Source organism: Heptranchias perlo, chromosome 5 (genome assembly GCF_035084215.1).
Source record: "Heptranchias perlo isolate sHepPer1 chromosome 5, sHepPer1.hap1, whole genome shotgun sequence".
Lineage (NCBI taxonomy): Eukaryota > Metazoa > Chordata > Chondrichthyes > Hexanchiformes > Hexanchidae > Heptranchias > Heptranchias perlo.
This window is the reverse complement of record NC_090329.1, coordinates 92,217,024-92,236,226: the sequence shown is the minus strand read 5'-3', so window position 1 is coordinate 92,236,226 and position 19,203 is coordinate 92,217,024. Positions and strand designations below refer to the sequence as shown.

Here is a 19,203-nt window from a genome sequence, read left to right as displayed (position 1 = left end):
TCAGTGCTGGGACCACTGCTTTTCTTGATATATATTAATGACTTGGACTTGGGTGTACAGGGCACAATTTCAAAATTTGCAGATTACACATAACTTGGCAGGGTAGTAAACAGTGAGGAGGATAGTAATAGACTTCAAGAGGAAATAGACAGGCTGGTGGAATGGGCAGACATGTGGCAGATGAAATTTAAACACAGAAAAATGCAAAGTGATACATTTCAGTAGGAAGAACAAGGAGAGGCAATATAAACTAGATGGTACAACTCAAAGGGGTATAAGGAAGAGAAAGATCTGGGGGTATATGTGAGCAAATCATTGAAGGTGGCAAGGCAGGTTGAGAAAGCGGTTAAAAAAGCATGCAGGATCCTGAGCTTTATAAACAGAGGCAGAATACAAAAGGATGGAAGTCATCATGAATGTTTATAAAACACTGGTTCGGCCACAACTGGAGTACTGTGTCCAGTTCTGGGCACTGCACTTTAGGAAAGATGTGAAGGCCAAAGAGAGGGTGCAGATGAGATTTACAAGAATGATTCCAGGGATGAGTGACTTTAGTTATGTGGATAGACTGGAGAAGCTGGAGTTGTTCTCCTTGGAACAGAGACGGTTGCGAGGAGATTTGATAGAGGTATTCAAAATCATGAAAGATCTAGACAGAGTAGAGAAGGGTCAAGAACCAGAGGACATAGATTTAAGGTGATTGGCAAAAGAACCAAAGGTGACGAGGAAAAATATTTTTTAAAAAACACAGCGACTGGTTAGGATCTGGAATGCACTGCCCGAGGGAGTGGTGGAGGCAGATTCAATTGTGGCCTTCAAAAGGGAACTGGATAATTATTGAAAGGAAAACATTTGCAGCACTACAGGGAAAGGGCAGGGGAGCAGGACTAGCTGGATTGCTCTTGTATACAGAACCGGTGTTGATTCAATGACCTCCTTCTGCACTGTAACCTATTCTGATTTAAAAAAAATCAAATTAAATTTTTTTCTTTCTTTTCCTTTTGTGCCTTTCTCTCCCAATCCAATTTATCCCCCTCCCTATTTCTTTCTGTAGCCAATTTGACACTAAATTCACCCTCCTTCATTCCTAAGTTCTTTCTCAATCCTTAAATGTCATTGGTTAAAGAAATACTGTTGGTCCCACCATTAAGGTCCCAGATGCCCCATTGCCCTCACCACGCTGCTATCAGCTCACATTTCCAGCAAGTTATGGCACACATTTGAGCTGAAGGGTGCAGAAATATGGGGAATGGCTACATTTGAATTATGAGTTTTGGTTCTGAGCATATTTCAATAAGATCTGTTGTGAAGAGAAAGGCAATTACTCAAATGAATGTACAAAAATAAAATTGCATTATGAAAATAGTTTTATTTGCATATTACACAATTCAAGCCTTTTTATACAAATTTAAGTCTGCTTATTCATGAGATTTCTGCTGGTATAGATACATACAGGAAAACAAGCTTTAATACAGAACAACTAGGCAATTAGTGTTACATAAGGTGCATTAGCATTTATTGGATGCTGAGGATAAAACAGTCACAACTTTTATGCTACAAGGTCAGTCTTACAGCATGAAGGTTAGACAAAGCAAGTATCTGTGGTGTTCTTGGTTTGAAATATACTGGTTTGGAATTGAGATATTTACTTTGAACTGTGTGTACCTTTAAATTCTATGAAATAAAGTATATTTTGAAATTTAAAAAAAGTTAGACAAAGCAAGTAGTGCAATACCATTTATTTTGACACATGATCTAAAGTATACAATCTTTCACAATCACATCAGGTGAGAAATAGAAATGGCAAGCACAAAGGAAACTGTTCAACCCTTAACATGCTGAAAACAATATGGAGAGTAGAAATCCATATGTAGAAGGCTGTGCATTAATCCTGAAACTTTTGAATACTTCAGTTCATGTTGGTCCAGTTAAAGTTCAGATTACTTCAGTCAATCTAATGCCAATATGGCAATACCAGTTTTTATAGCAAGAACTAGAATTCTTTAAAAGATGTATCCATTCCAGTTACCACTCTAAATAAACAAGGCCTATTACTGCAGCCATTTTATTCAGCCTGTGTTAATATAGCTAATGTCTGTAACTCTTTGGATTGGGTGTCTCGTTTTTGCCCAGAGGTTTCTTTGTACCCACCCAGTTCTGTGAAACCAACCAGAATGAAGTGTTTTTTTTTTAAAAAAACCTCATGTTCATTGAAGCTTGCACCAATAAAAAAGTATTAATGTAGGAAGGATGATATTTGAAATGAATTTTATTTGCAACAGGAAAATGATGCAAAAAGAGATTCCTGAACAAAGTTCATAATATGGCAGACAAAATGCAGAGCTTTATTTTCACCCTCTCTGCTTTAAGGTGCAATATGCACCCTGTCAACAGAAACCATGTCATGCACATGTGCAAACATTCTGGTAAAGGGCTTCACAATTTAAGTACAATGGTAATTACATTTTAAACTGTAAAGAAGTCATTCTCTACTAAAGTGCTTCCAAAATGTGACATTTGGTGTCCACATTACATCCACAGCAAGGTTATAGGAATATTTTAAAACATCTTAGACTCTGAACATCAAAATGTTAATAAAAGTGCAGCTTGACAGAAGGGTGCAGACTTTTAGTATGATGGCAATAGTTATGACCTTCATGATTTAAAAATAAAAGCTGCTTAGTTTGGAGAAGGAGGACTGTTTTCAATGTTTTAGGATTCTTCAGAACTAAGCAGGAGGTGGATTGGAAAAAACTGTGAAAATGTGATTCCAAGGAATTTATTCCACTATTATGAAAACAGCTTGTATGAGTAATGTTTACACATGCTACACAATTCCTACTGAAACTTTATCAAGCAGTTTCTTATATGCTAACAAAATTAGATTAGGTTTACAGTATGATCAGCTGCTTTATGAACCAAGTAGCTTCGATTTAAAAATTAGTAAGCATCAAATTCCGGCACTGAAAAATTGCAAGTTCTATTCTAACAAGTGTGGAATGTTGCAGACATAACACTGACACCAAAACAGTCTTGCTCATCAGTAGAGAATGTGTTGGCATTTAATTTCCATCCCTGTGTAATTTAGGAAGCAATTGCCAAACAAAAGTTCAGATGCTTTTTAATAGGAACATAGGAACAGGAGTAGGCCATTCAGCCCCTCGTGCCAAAGTAAAAAGGCCAAAGTAATTAGTCTTATATTTATTCATTTCTCTCTGATAGACCAAAGGAGACATCTCTTAATGAATTCAGTACATAATGTAATGTACCACTAAATACATTTGAAAATTAAAAATGTCTCCCAACTTCTGAATGGGAGACATTAAGAGGATACCCAAAAGATGGTAGAGACATGCAGACAAAACTAACCATTACAGATCAGGCTTTTCAGGCAAATGAATTGTCTTTTTAGGTGCCATACTATGTTCGTAATGTAGACATAATAGATATATTTTATTGTATATAATACATTTTTGCCAACATTTTCTTGTTTATGGAAATTGAGAATTTCTAAAGACATTATACATTCTACAGGACAAAAACAGTTAGCTTATATAGGTTATAGACTGCAATATAAAACATAAGCTTCAATGTGCAGAATATTAAGGGACATTCCAAAGTACCTCAGAGCAACTATGCAGCTCAGTTATAGCTGCAAGACCCATCAGAAGTATCATAAGTAATTGCACTGGATAATTGTAAATATCTTGTCTAAATGAATAAAGGAAATTCAAGTCCGAATACATTAAAAGTCCTATTTTGGGAAAGCTGAATTATAAGACTTCCAACATTATTAAAAACACAAATACAAGGACTATATTTGTGGACAAAGCACAATTTGATTGCTTCTGCCCTTCCCACATCTATGCCAAGAACAACTATAGCAAAAACCTAAATTTATATAATCAGACAATAGATTAAACTTCTCCATAAACTAAATTGGAATGCTTTCTCGCACTTTTATGGCACATCAATACAACCAGGCTACAATTTATCACCCAGAATTTAGTCTCTATAGATTATTATAAATGCAGCATCAGAACTCCTGGGCCTTTCATGTAGGAATCCTACATTAAGCACTTGCAGATTTAAAAACAATTAAACTAAAAATCAAAGAGGAACAGCAGGTTATATAAGGCATTGCTTTGGCTACTGATTAAGTTTATAAATACTAGATCATTAATATTTATAATTGCGATAAGGAAGACTGACCAATGCAACCCATAACTGGCTGCCTAAACATAACCAAATTCCCCAGTTTCCAAAAAGTAGAAGCCGGTAGCTTCCACTTTTTGGAAACTGGATGCTTGGGCACAATTATTCAGATTTTAAAAATTACTTTAAAAAAATCTTTTGCATTTTTCAACCAACTTAAATAGCAATTTAAGGATCTCTGGTTGGCAGAGGGTTAGAGATTGCATATGGATTATAAAAATGCACTATTAATTTCTCATACTGTAAAGTTCATTTATGCACCAGTGGTAGCACTTCCTACCATATTAGATGTTGACAAATACTAGAAGGGTGAATTTCCAAAAGGGTCCTTCTGATCACCTGCTATAAAACTTTGGTGGAAGAACAACAGAAACCTTTGAAAAATGGCATTCATGTCTTTTCCCTGGAATTGCAGCTCTTCTGCCAATGAGAGGCAGAAAGTCCCCATGTCTTTTCCTGACAGAGAGGGACAAGTTATCTGCTAATAGTTTCAGAGAAATATCCTGGAAGAATATGAGCAGTTACACTTCACTTCTCACCCCCTCATCCACCCAATCTAAAAACATGAGATTTATGATATAAACCCATCTCAAGGGATGTAGGGATTGGGTTACTTTAAAGACAAGCTCTCATTACAATTAGCAATCTTGGTACTTTTTGTTCTAAAACAGCATAATGGTAGTGAGAAAAGATTGAGGATTAGAATTTCAGCAAAAACCACTTTTAGAGGGAAGCGTGCTATGACCTCTCCGTATCACACATGATCAGGGCTAGTGCTACTTTCGGGGGTGGGGGAGAGGTCAGTGTGTGCTGTTGCTAACAACTAGTCTACTGATTTAAGTTCTTGTACATTCCAAGCGACAAACTGGACAGGGAGCCAAGCACTGGACGCCACATCAAAATTCTATATTCTTGATAACCCAGTTAGACTGCGTCAAATCCACTGATATATTCCCAACATTTCTTCTTTGAACTGCTGACTGAAAAATTCCATATTAATTCAGGTAAAAAATTACAGTACTCAGGAGCAATATACATAATTTCAAACTCCCATATATGGGATATTCCCTCCTCACTGTCCAAATTCATTTCAAATAACGCCGCCTTTGTGAAAAAGGCTCATGACAAAGACTGCATCGGCTGAAACAAGCTGAATCACATACTTGTAAGGACTGCTGCACTAAGGACTTTGACCAAACTGCTCAAACTAGTGTAGTTTCCCTCAGGGCTACTCTAGTACTTATTAACATTTCACTGAAAAACATACAAAATGAAAAATACCAGGGTAGCACAAGGATTTTTAATACTATTCTCTTATTTTTTGAAAACCTTCTTAAAAAGGTAGGAAGCACCACACTTGTTAGCATCAGAAACTTTTAAAGCAGTATCATAAGTACTCAGATTTGAAACAAAAACTTGAATCAAAGCTACTAAAATCTTAATTAAATCAATTTGATGTCTCTAGTAATTTCCGGTAATATCTATTTCAAGCTCTGAAGACATGAAATAGCAAAAAAATTCAGCAAGATGTTGAGTTTTCTCCATGACCAGATTCTAACATTGCCATTTCAGTTTTCTTCCTAGGAATTATCATTTGTTGATTTTGACCAGAATGCCATTTTTATTTACCAGTAGACATCTCATCATAAAAGCCAGAAGATTCAGTAAACTGTATGTGACCTTGATCTAAATGTGTTTTCCCCTTAACCCAAAATATGCTAAAAGCAGTTACAACTTGAGCACTAACACACTCTTTATTCTCTCTACAGTGTAAGTAGGGGGTGTCTTATTGTTAGGCAAGAGCTCAGGTAATCATTGTACACATCAAATTATTCAAAAGATTTACTAAAATTAAAGCCATTTAAGGATGAAAAAGTAAACCCCGTTAGGATAAAAATCAACAAATGCCTTCCTTTTTACTGCATATTTTACTTGTTCAGGTGTCCATAAATTATTACAGCATTAGTCACCAAAAGAAACAATTTCATAAAATCTTAGCAATTAAAGTTTTGGTCATGAATAGGGAGCCAATGACTACATAGTAGAGATTTAATTGACGTTCAAAGATGCAGGAAAATCGAATATATTTGGAAATTTAGAAACCATGGGGAGAGTAGCCCTTTGTGTTGCAGAACTAACATACATCTAGACAGTTTCAATGACCATGCTAAATAAAATTTTAATGCAACTAAATGGCCTGGAGATGCATTGAAAGATGACTGCATTAGTTGTGTTTTAAAAATTTGAATAATTTAAAATTTCCAAAATTAGATTTCTCCAGTACATCTTCAGTTCTGATGAAGGCTCAAAGCATCTCATTTGTGAGCTGCCTTGGCCTGTTAAATAGGGCTTGATTTTTGCATTTTGGCACTTTCAATGTTTGAGAGAATTTTGTCAAAATTATCATGTAAACAATTGGGATCCAACTGTTACTAAAATTATTTGAGCACATGCATTGGCTATTCCTACAAATGTGTTTGAGTTGGTAGCCACTGAACATGTATAGAGATGTGAGGATTTTAAGCCAAGTATCAATATTGCAGGTAGAACCACACTACAAAAAAGTAAATGCTTACAAATTACCATGGAAAGATCAATATAGTTTATAGGTAGGTTTTGTATTCTACAATTTGGAAGAGAAAATTAAATGCTATAGTCCTCCCCTCTCAAAGTGTAATTTACTGTAAATGCATTCTATAATTATTTGATTACAGTATCCTTTTGTCTGAGGGGGTTGCAACATTGAAAGTTTTTGAGTGTCTCTTGCCATTTTAAACTTCTCTATATTAGCTAGCCATTCCATTTTAGGTTCCACTGCTTTGCAGAGTGCTAAACACTCCAGTTGCTGATAGAATAGAAAACAAATGCAACACAAACTATAGAACTTCATTGGAATCAGGATGTAAATCTCGATTGTATAGTCAGGCAGGTCCAAATTTCTCGCTGTGCTCCGAAAATACCGACTGGCTTAAAATTTACATGGTAAAAAACATTTCAGCTCAAATATTAACTGAGAAAGGAGTCAGATTCTCTAAACAAAGAACTATTGAGTACAATTCTGACTGTGTTATTTTCTTTGTGTTCTGAACAAGTCTTGACCAGTCATGCTCACCACAGTAATGATTAAACACCTCTGGTGTGACTGGATTCTACCTTTTTGGAAAAAGTAACACAAAAATTGACTAAACTACTAGGTCAGTACTCTCTCCTCTCCCAGGAAAAACGTCTGCAATGCTAATTCATACGAGTACAGTGAAGTCATAATGATTTAACTCCACAATGCATCACATTTTACTTTTGATTATTTATTTTATCTTCCACAATTCTGTTAATTGTTGTTACCTACTGTTTTGAATTCAACACTTGTCCCAGCAGTTCTGTATTTTTATTGTTTTTTCTGCTATTAAGATATACAATCTCAGTTATCCCTTTACCACTACAGTATTTACCTCCATGAATGCAATCACTGCATTTGCTGAACATCATAGAAACATGTTTACAATAGAACATCTTCTGGCCTTTTACATCACCATGTTGTATATGATTAGTCAGCTCATAGTAAAATTTTGAAAGATGACTGGAATCAAGGCAACACAAGGTTTATGATGAATATAGTTATACAGGCTTCAATTTTTTTCTTTGTTCTACTTAAAATGGCTTCTGATCCTAAAAAAAGTAAAATGTTCATCCAATAAAAGGCATCAAAATATTTTGGCACCAATATTACAAACTGTAATAAGTAGTTTTAGGGGTGGGATGGGGTATTCTAGAAGGACTTGATCCAATATTTTCTTATTACTAACTGTGATTGATATCAGTGAAGTACAGTGCCATTACCAGAATGCTAGTATGCAAGAGTGAGAATGCATTAAACAGCTATTTAACTATCAGAGAACTTCAAGGTTTTCAAAGCATATGTATTTATTTTGATCAGACTGGTGGGCAAATAGTGACAAAGGATGGTCAAGAGTTGAATTATTGGAGGACATCCTCAATTGATGCTTCACCTTGGTAAAAGGTGAAACACATGCTATTTTTAGGAACAAAAAGATGACCTGACTCTTCAATAACTTATCATCTTACTTGCATATATACTTTTGTGGAAAACAAAAATTGTCAATATTAGCCAGCCAAGAATCAATTATCCAGTACCTATGCATATAGAAGTTCTTGCTTAAAACACAATTAACAGTAGAGTACAGTCAGGTTGTGTGACCAAGAGGTACTGATCTCTTCACACAATATTTTCAAAAGCGTGGATGTATTCATTAGAACACAATGGCAAATTTCTATTTTTTTAATAAATTAATACTTCACAACTGATTCCACATTATCTTTAATAATCTACCAGTAAGCATGGACCAAATAATACACAATGGAAGTACGAAAAGATCAAACTCTGCTCAATTGTTCAATTTGGTACTTTGGTTCCAAATATTAACATTTAGGAAAAGGTTAATTAAACAGGTACAACCCTCTTTAGATCGTTCACTGGTCAACAGTGCAGTGCTGAGGGCTTCAGCAGAATCTAAACATTCTGCTTGCAGCTATGCGGTGTGTGAATAACATTTGATCAGTATTACTGAGTTGTTACAATTCTGCTAAAATTGCAATTGAATTGCTTCGGTTTTCCACGTACCTTGTTCTCAAGATGCAGATATTGTACAAGCAGGATTAGATTAGTGGGACCATAGGGAAAGCATAATGAAATACAGGTGTGTGCCGGAGTGTTAAAATAATTCAACCCTCACCAAAAATTTAGGGATCAACACTTCGTGGTCTACTCAATGAAAGAGTGTTGCCTAGATTCAGCCTCCAATCTTCTGCAGTGAAAGTGGAGAGAGTGGATCAAAATGAAGTGGAATTAACTCCACAGATTTGACTTGTGCAAGAATAGCTTCAAGTCACTGAAGTGGAATTATAGGTATATTCTTGTGCAGATAAACACTCAATGAGTTTATACAGATGAAAATCTGATATGACCCCAGGCCATAATCCATCAATGTAACATACAAGCACTGCAATGGAGATAACAAAGCCATTTCAACCTTGCACTGAAATTACAAGATGACAATTGATAAGTGACGTGTACCAATTTTGCCACATGGTGACCACCAATGGAAGCTGGCTAAGCTTTTCTCTGCAACTTGGATTACTTGAGCTTTCTACATTTAAGTAGCCAATATGTTGTTATACCCATCTGAAGAAAATCATCTTTTGTTTCTATGCTAGCCAGATGCTGTGGTTTGGTAATAAGGTATTATGCAAAGTCACTGCTGTAATTCTGTAAACAAGTTAGTGTCACCATTCATTTTTAAATACAAGACATTATGAGCTAGCTCCATCACACTGCAACTACAGATTTCAGGTATTATTTAGAAATACTGTTAACTTTCATTGATATTTCTGTGTAAACATAAGAGGATCTTATGAATTTTCAAAACAAATTTTAATCATTGTGCAAAATACTCTAGTAAACGATAATTTGGTGTTAATCATGATCATAAACAAAAGGTCATGACCCTTTAACCTTGTTGCTACTTGACATGCGTCGCAATCCATGATGACACCTTCAGGACAGCAGTCATGGTTCAATCTGTTTAGTTATATTCTGTGCAAACTGATCAGATGCAAGTGCAAGATTTTTGTTTTTTTCCCCAGGCAGTCAGTAGAATGGTTCACCTGACAGAAATTTCACAAATCATCATCCCCGATGCCCTCAAAGGCGTAGTTACCATGGACGTCATTAGCACTGATGTCATTGGAGGAATTAGAAGTGCTGATTCCTCGGATGCTAACAGAAGAGAGCTTACTCTAAAATGTTGAGAGATGGTGAGGAGAAAGAAAAAAACTTGTAATGAATAAAACAACACTATATGTCAGTTGACAAGAATCATGAAATTAAAAACATTTAATACTACTAAAATATTTTATGCCTGCAGAAGCTACCACTGTACTGAGATTTTGGTAAATTGTATGAATTGATTAAGTATATAATTAGGGAACTGGGTGTGTAATGGGTTAGCACACAATTTTCCTAGGTTCAAGTCTAGTCAAGATGGATGGACTGAAATGTCAATGGTTGCCAATGGAGTACAAAGAATGCAAGAGGTCCTATTCCAAGACAAAGCAATTTTAAACAGCAATCAAAATTGTGGCTCAGCGTGGCTATTAATCCAGGAAAATTCATTAACTTGCTTCCCTACTTTTCTCTTGTAGATTTAAATGATATTCTGAATAGATGTACCGTAGAAGAGTACAGATTGGTTCTGTTGATAACCTACTAATCTACAAGAGAAAAACTACAATTTGATGTTTGACAAACAGAAATAAATGTGACCACCTCAACAGGTGTTTGTCTTCTTAGTGCTCACTAATAGGTGATATCTACATTATAGTTGAATTACATAGAGAATAAGTGCATGTTAATGATCATTCATATTTATCATGCATTTTCCAAGAAGCAGCAACCGCACAGGTGGTTGTATATTCCAAAGGCAGGCCTTTTACATGAAGTTATTTGTTGACAGAACTTTGTTCAGATATCAGTTCGTCATCTGAACAAAGTGACAAAAAAATTCACTGCAGTTAATAAAATGCAATCCTCATTTTAAGTCAGCTTGAATAGTTTCACTCACCGAGAGCTTGACAATAGGTTCTCTGTTTGAATCAGGTGAATCCTAGAAGAACATCAAATTGTCATTAGCTTTTTAAAGTGTTACATCCATTAATTTAACTCCTTGAATTTTTATTTTTGAACATAATGCAGAAATATTGAGAACAGAATTTCCTTCAAGGGATTACTAACAGATAAAATTCAGGAGACATTGCTCCATCAGTGCCTGCTAATGTTTTTTCAGTTTATTTTACAAGGTCATTGGATGAATTTCTAACAAAATATATAAATTAGGTCAAAAATCATTGAATAGTAAGCTTAACTAAGGAACCACATGAAGAGTTTATGTAGTTACCACCACTTTGTCCTCCAAGCTAGGTCACAGGTTATACATTCCCTTGATTTTAATTAGTTCTGGTCATGTGTATCCCTTTCCTTCCGGCTGCTATGATGAATACTTCACTCTCACTAGGCCCAATACCAAGGCTAAATCTACATGTAGCTCCACAATGTGCCCAAGTTTATCTTTACACCTCCTTGTGCAAAATTCAGAACAGCACCAGATAAATGTAAACAAATCATCCACCCTCAACCACAGCAGGCATGCAGAAAAAAAAAAGTTTCTGTGCACAAAAATATCTCAGTGAAGGCTGAGCTCTGCTTAGATGGATTCCTCAATTATGGTGCTATTCTTGTAAGGCCAGGGGCAAGAATGAGAACAGTAGTTTTATACAAAAAGAACTCATCTATTAACCACCTGTATACTAGATGCTCTTTAAAAAGATTCTATAGAATTCAAAAAAAGCACATTTGCACAAACAAGTGAGAACTGTTAATAAGTCAGGTGTTGTCATGAAACTATGTTGCAGGTCATAACCTGCTTGGAAGGATTGGGGGGGCGGGGGGAAAGAGAGAGAGAGTTAAGGAGACCCTGAGCCCTTTTTTTTAAAAAAAGGGTGCGCCAAAGGTGGAATTGGGGAAAAGTTGTGTTTGACTTTGAAAGTAGTTTGATTTAACTGAGCTGTTTTTGATAGATCATGTGACGCAGGAAGGGGCTCTGTTTGCCTGCACATAACATGGGACAAGAGTTATCGTACAATAAAAAAACCTTGCTTGTGCCAAGAGCTTTTTGCATTACATATCAATGCTTTCTGGCAGTTACAGATCTCAGAACAGAGCATGGAGCATTTAATCCTTCAGTGAATATGGCAACCAAGACATTGATTACCCATCTTATTCAATTAGGAAACAAAACCCCAAGATAAATGTTCTAACCAGGAGTGGAGGGGATTTCACAGCTTGCTGGCTGTCTGACCGACGTAACACACCATTCATGCGCTTCTTCAGCATCTACAGATCGAAGAAAACAATGTTATAAAAAGTTTCATAACTGAAAATGCCTGTTCATTCTGATGGAACACTTTCCACTTGCCTGGATGGGTGCAACCCAAGAAGCTCAACACCATCCAGGACAAAGCAGTCTGCTTGACTGGCACCCCATCCACCAGCTTAAACATCTACTCCCTCCACCAACAAACTTATCTACAGGATGCACTGCATGACGTGCCAAGGCTTCTTTGGCAGCATCTCCCAAACACGCAACCTGCACCAAGAAGGACTAGGGCAGCAGGTACATGGGAACACCACCACCTCCAAGTCACACACCATCCTGCCTTGGACATATCACCGTTCCTTCATCATTGCTGGGTCAAAACCCTGGAACTCCCTAATTAAGCATTGTGGGAGCACCTTCACCGTACGGACTGCAGCAGTTTAAGAAGTAGTCCCACCACCACCTTCTTCAAGGGCAACTAGGGATGGACAGTAAATGCCAGCCTTCCCAAGAATGAACCAAAGAAAAAAAGCCACACAGTTGAATCCAGATGATACTTACATTGAATATACAGCACATAATCAGGCTATTCGGCCCAAATGGTCTATACCGGAGTTTACGCTTCACACAAGGCTCCTCCCACCCTACCTCAACTAACCCTATAAGCATAATCTTCTATTCCTTTCTCCCTCATGTGCTTATCTAGCTTTCCCTTAAATGCATCTACTTAACACTGACTTCACTGAATGTTGATGATGTATTACCAGTACAGCACGTTTGTTTCTGAAGTATTATGCCACTATTAGGATACTCAGTAGTGACTGATAATGCTCCTCTGAAGCACCTTGGGACGTTTCTGCTACGTTAAAATGCAAGTTGTTGTTGATACAGGTTAATATTCAGCTTTGCCTCAGGGGACCAAAATAAATGCATGTCCTGCACTTTTTCCATCTATGCATGGATCACTACATCCCACACTTGGGGTGAAGGACAGATTATTGCTTAAAATTTATACATTTCTGGATTAACAAATTAAAAATAAAACAATTTAATTCACCTTCTTGATATTGCCACCCGATTTCTTCACCATTAGTTCATCCACCATTGCTTGCAAAGAAATACTCATCATTATTGCCTAATAAACAAAAACCATCAGTCAAAACAAATCCTAGCCTCTCAGCAGCATATTCAATTTCCATTATATTAATGCAAATACTGTGACACTGTGACAAAGCATAGCAATAAAAATTATTTGGCATATTGTTACATGTAATTGCACGATGATTAAGGCAGCACCATTCAATAAAGTGTAGTGCTGTGATCACTGGTTTAATACCACCACTTCCAATTCCTGATCTCAGCCATGCTGATGTCCAATAGTGCTCAGCAGATTCCAAATGGCACCCGACTCCTAGAATTAGCAACTGTTTCCAGTTAATGACTGGTGCCTGGAAAACATAATTCTGTCATGGCTAATTTAATAAATAGGCCATGCTGCTTGGCCAGATAAGGAATATGTGGGAGTATCACCGAAGGCCGCCATTTAAAAAAAAAACTCACTTCTTGTTATAGTAATTTAAGGCTGAGAAAAGAGAGGGATATTTAAAGTAATTAGTATGACTGGACATATCTCAGCTAACCAAGCTGTTTGAAGGAAATAAAAAAAAGAAAACGCTGGAAATGTACAGCCAGTAGTACAATTAGTAGTTTCAGTGGAACGTGATGTTCTACCTTATATATAAACTATGCTCAATGTTTTGACTTTGTTTCATGGTTTGAAAACCCACCATTTTAAAAGTTCACACAGTAATAATATGCTTCTTTCTGCTTTTTAGATAGAACGTACAGCACAGAAACAGGCCATTCAGCTCAACGGGTCCATGCCAGTGGTGTTTATGGTTCATAGTCTCCTCCTACCCCTCTTCATCTATCCCCATCAGCATATCTTTCTATTCCTTTCTCCCTCGTGTTTATCTAGCTTCCCCTTAAATGCATTTATGCTAGTTGCCTCAACTACTCTTTGTGGTAGCAAGTTCCACATTCTAACCACTCTGGGTAAAGAATTTTCTCCTGAATTCCCTATTGGATTTATTAATGACTAACTTATATTTATGGCCCCTAGTTCTGGTTTCCCAAAGGGAAACATCTGCTCCACGTCTAACCTAATAAACCCTTTTCATAATCTTAAAGACCTCTATCAGGACACCACCCTATAGTCTTTTCTTTTCTAGAGAAAAGAGCACCAGCCTGCTCAATCTTTCCTGATAGGTATAACATCTCAGTTCTGGTATCATCCTAGTAAATCTTTTTTGTACCTTCTCCAGTGCCTCTATATCCTTTTTATAATATGGAGACCTGAACGGTTTACGGTACTCAAAAAGTGTGGTCTAACCAAGGTTCTATACAAGTTTAACATAACTTATCTGCTTTTCAATTCTATCCCTCTAGAAATGAACCCCATTGCTTTCTTTTGCTTTTTAAAAAAAAAAATGACTATTAACCTGAATTACTAATTTGAGATTTGTGCATCTCCACCCCATTTAGTCTCTTTTTTCCCCCAAGGAGTATATGGCCTCCTTATTCTTCCTATCAAAATGTAACACCTCATACTTGTCTATATTGAAATTCATTTGCCATTTCACACCCATTCGGCAAGTTTATTAATGTCTTCCTGCATTTTGTCACAGTCATCCTCAATATTAACCATACCCTCCAATTTGGTGTTGTCTGTAAATTTTGAAATTGTACTTCCAATTCCTGACTCCAAATCGTTTGTGTAAATGGTGACCAACAGTAGTCCCAGCATCGATCCTTGTGGAACACCACTTCCTACCTTCTGCCAGTCTGAGCAACTACCTTTAATCCATACTCTGTTTCCTGTATTTTCATATTTTTAAGTACAATACTGGAGTGTCTTATATATACAGCATCTTTATGTGGTAGATGCTGCCAGAAATCTCATCAGTTACTGATTTTACAGTTTCACTGATAACAGTATCAACAGCAAAGACCATGACCCCTTGCCTGCTTCCACATGTGCAGAGCACTAAAAGGCGGCACACCTCACTCAATGCAAAATTCACTTGGATGAAATTCCAAAATGAGTTTTTGGGGGAAATTAGCAGAGAATAATGCCCTATCACACTGCACAACACGGTAGGATGCAACTTTGTCAATTCCCTGCACCGGAGCTTCCAATCTTAACTGTACCAACAAATGAAGCCTCACCTTCTCCAAAAGGCAGGGAAGGAACAGGTAGTCTTCCCATGCTGCTCATGCACATCTCCTAGCAGATTTATAACAATTAGAAGACAGGAAGTACTCCCTATCTGTATCATTAAAAATGCAGCTAATCTTCTGTTGCCATTTTTTTTGGCTTGTACCCAAAAGATATGGTTTACAAGTAGCCTATGTACTTAAAGCAACTGCATTAAGTTGGTGCTTTGGTCAATGTAAAACATCCAAGAACTAAAAATTAGTATTAGCCACATAACGAACAGATAGAGGTCTTTCCCAATTTAGATTCTCACAAATATTCAGGTATTCAGGCAAATCCTGTTGGCAGAAGAGTCCAGCAGTCAAATGAGAGCAGAGTTCCAGCCGTTGAAAAGACTTAGTAAAAACACAGAACACACAGGGTTAGGGATGGGCAATGTGCTCTGTATAGATAGTTTTAAACTTGTAGCTTGGATTGAGCTAAAATGCATTCACTGTTAGGGGTAGATGATCTTAAACAGCGGATAAGAGGAAACTGAAGGGAAAAGGATTGCCTTGGACAGAGTTGCACAGAGAAGCTCAGTCAGGAGCTGCTAGCCCTGGAGCAATCCACCATCAAATAAAACTTAAGACTGACAATACTTCTGAACAAATGAGTTACTCAAAAATTATACTGATTACTGAATCTACCATTGCATTGCTCATAGGCAATCTTAACTGCTAAATTGGCCAAGCCCTTTAAGGTCACTCCTATAAATAGTCAAATCCAAGTAATTGTAGTTGGTTGTCAACTGTTGGAATCATTCACATAATAGTAGCTGCTTATAAATATTAACTCCCAGGTTGACGACTCTATTCCTTGAAGAACATTTTTGCATCCCTAACAGGTTTACAAGCACTATTTTTAAAAATACTTTCCTTAAGCTTATTGATGCTCTGCCTCACTTGCAATCAATTAAACTTTCCTTAAAACAAGTCCAAATGCAACCACCACTACTGTTTCATGTGGAGGGTGGATTTACTGAAGCAAAGCCACCCTACCAAGCAAACCAGCTGAGTACAAGTGGATGCATATCACAGATGCTTGAAGATTCATTTAGGCAGTGACTTGAAGTGAGCTCATCCACTTTTACTACTAGGCCAGCACAAGTAAACAGCTTGATTGTTCAAAACCACCCATGTGCCTTACCTGGGGGCTGGAAATGGTCACCCACTGGAGTCGGTCTTTGCTCATCAAATACTCAAAAGCTAATTCTAGTTTGGTCTCAGTCTTTCCTGGGCTGTTTGCTGTGCCATTCATCAATGGAACCTGCTAGCATTTAAAATAACAAAATTATAACAATTAAAAATACAGGAGTCCCAGTAGGCTCACAAGGCTAAAACAAATCACAATTTGGTTGAACATTTTGATTATCAAACATCTAAATTTGTAGCTCCTATTGGCAACTTGGTTCACAGAAAACTGAACATGATGGGTTTTTAAATATAAGCAGCTCTTATTTCAGCCAATATTTACAAAGAAAACAAAGACAGCTGCTTAATGCAAAAGTTTTCTATTGTAAATTCAGGATAATCAATTTTGGCTGAAAAAGCTTAGGAAAATGTTACTAATTACATCAAGATTCATCACAAAAAGCTTCCAAAGAGAAACCCTATGAAAAGGAGAGAGTTACTTGTACTGGAAGCGAAGATGTGGTTGTGGGGGGGGGGGGGGGCGGGGGGTGAACTTTCAACCCACATTGCAGCAATTGTTGATAAAACCAACTACAAAATATTAAACTGTAATAAATGTCTAAACTAATATGATTAAAACAAACAAACAAAGTGGGGTGGGGAGGGAAATGAACAGTAGCCTAGGAAGGACCTCTAAAGGTGGATGAATTTCAAGAATGGGGATGACTATAACTACAGGAAGGAATCCACCACTATTCCTCATTCATTCACCCTTCACTTACTATCAGGGAAGTATACCACAGTACCAACAATACATTACAGTACCAACAATGCACTGAAAGCAGACCTCAGGTGACTTACATGCATGGGCTAGCTTAGAATACCACTAAGAAAGTGCTCATCATTCTATGCAAGGGAATAATGCTTCAAGAAAGTGTGACAACTGCAAACAGCCTCTACAGAAACCCTGCAAATATTGGCTCGGAATATGGTCACCATACATGTATAGTGAGCTCTAATACCCCTGTCCTGCTGAGGAACAGCACAAGAATGTACTTTTTACACCCCTCAATGGGATAATGATGTGCATCTATGTTGTCGATGAAGGCAATGCACTCCATCTTGTGGAGAGTTGTGCTGCTCACCATGCTACTTGAAAGAAGATCCTGATATCAGCTGTCCAGTAGTGAGGCCTAAAGCTCACTTTTCATTTAGTGACCAACTAGCGACCATCTTCCTTGGGGTTGGGGAAACAAAAGGCAAGGAGGGATCTTTGAGGTCAAGGTGTCTTCAAGATGACATACTTACCATTGGAACCAAATTCATAGCAGGCTTGGTGGTCTGATACCTGAGCCAGGCAAGTACATCAGGGAACTTTTTATTATTCAGGATGTGGGAGACACTGGCAAGGCTTTATTTATTGCCACCCCCAGTTGCCTTGAGTGGCCTTCTTGAATGTAGCAATTGTAAAATGAATGGCTTGCTAGACTACTTCAGAGGTCATTAAGAGTCAACCATATAATGTGGACTAGAACACGTAGGCCAGAAGGGTAGGGGTAGCAGCTTTATTCTTAAGGACATCAGTAAATCAGTTGGGTTTAATACGACAATCCAGCAGCTTTCATGGTAGATTTTTCTAGTGCTAGCCCACAAATTACTAAATTTGTTTATTTTAATTTCATAATTTGCCATGCCAGGATTTGAATTCACGACCTCTTCGGTTACTAAACCAGTACCATAACCATTACACTACCATGTCACACAATATTTGAATGATTATGTAGGGTTTGATAATGTAGGGTTTGATAGAATAGACGTAAAGATGTTTCCACTTGCGAAGGAGACCAAAACTAGGGGCCATAAATATAAGATAGCCACTAATAAATCCAATAGGGAATTCAGGAGAAATTTCTTTACCCCCAGAGTGGTTAGAATGTGGAACTCGCTACCACAAGGAGTAGTTGGGGCGATTAGCATAGAGGGGAAGCTGGATAAACACATGATAGAGAAAGGAATAGGATATGCTGATAGGGTTAGATGAAGTAGGGAGGAAGGAGCCTCATGTGGAGCATAAACACCAGCATGGACCTTTTGGGATGAATGGCCTTTCTGTGCTGTACATTCTATGTAAAAACAAAGTGTCCAATAACGGAACCTGAAGGAGTAGACTTATCACTAGAAGCTGGGATAATCGGTATAGTTGATGCCAGTAGAGGAATTAATGTTGGCCAAGACACCGGTAACAATCTCCTGCTCTTCTTCAAATAGTGCCATAGGATCTTTTACATCCACCTGAGAGAGCAGATGGAGCCCAAGTTTAACGTCTCATCCGAATGATGGCACCTCCAACAGCGCAGGACTCCCTCAGTACTGCATTGAAGTGTCAGTCTAGATTATGTGCTCAAGTCTCTGGAGTGGGGCTTGAACCCACGATTTTCTGACTCAAGAGTCGAAAGTGTTAACATTGAGCCAAGGCTGTTACATCATTTTGAAAGTTACTTAAGAAAGTCAGCACGAGGCATAATTTTAATAAAGCCGTAGTGTTTCTAGGGCTACAAGTGATCTGCAATTTTTCCTAGGATATTTGAAAGCACAAAAGAAACAATAAATTTCAAGCAATTTAAATTTTAACGTGTTTTTGGGAAGAGTT

General features: G+C 37.3%; 1 protein-coding gene across 2 annotated transcripts in view; it reads right to left on the bottom strand.

The window, feature by feature from the left end:
* Positions 1–1,349: 1,349 nt before the first annotated feature.
* snx17 (sorting nexin 17) overlaps positions 1,350–19,203 on the bottom strand; it is an 82,641-nt gene continuing 64,787 nt past the window's right edge. The window contains exons 11-15 of one of the 2 annotated variants that reach the window (XM_067984800.1): positions 16,570–16,689; positions 13,222–13,299; positions 12,107–12,181; positions 10,854–10,895; positions 1,350–10,029 (exon numbers count right to left, since the gene is read on the bottom strand). In XM_067984800.1, coding sequence (XP_067840901.1) covers positions 9,910–10,029; positions 10,854–10,895; positions 12,107–12,181; positions 13,222–13,299; positions 16,570–16,689 — 435 coding nt within the window. In that variant the 3' untranslated portion in view covers positions 1,350–9,909. Of the gene's footprint in view, positions 10,030–10,853; positions 10,896–12,106; positions 12,182–13,221; positions 13,300–16,569; positions 16,693–19,203 lie in introns of both variants that reach the window. The other variant, XM_067984799.1, reaches the window with a different exon arrangement.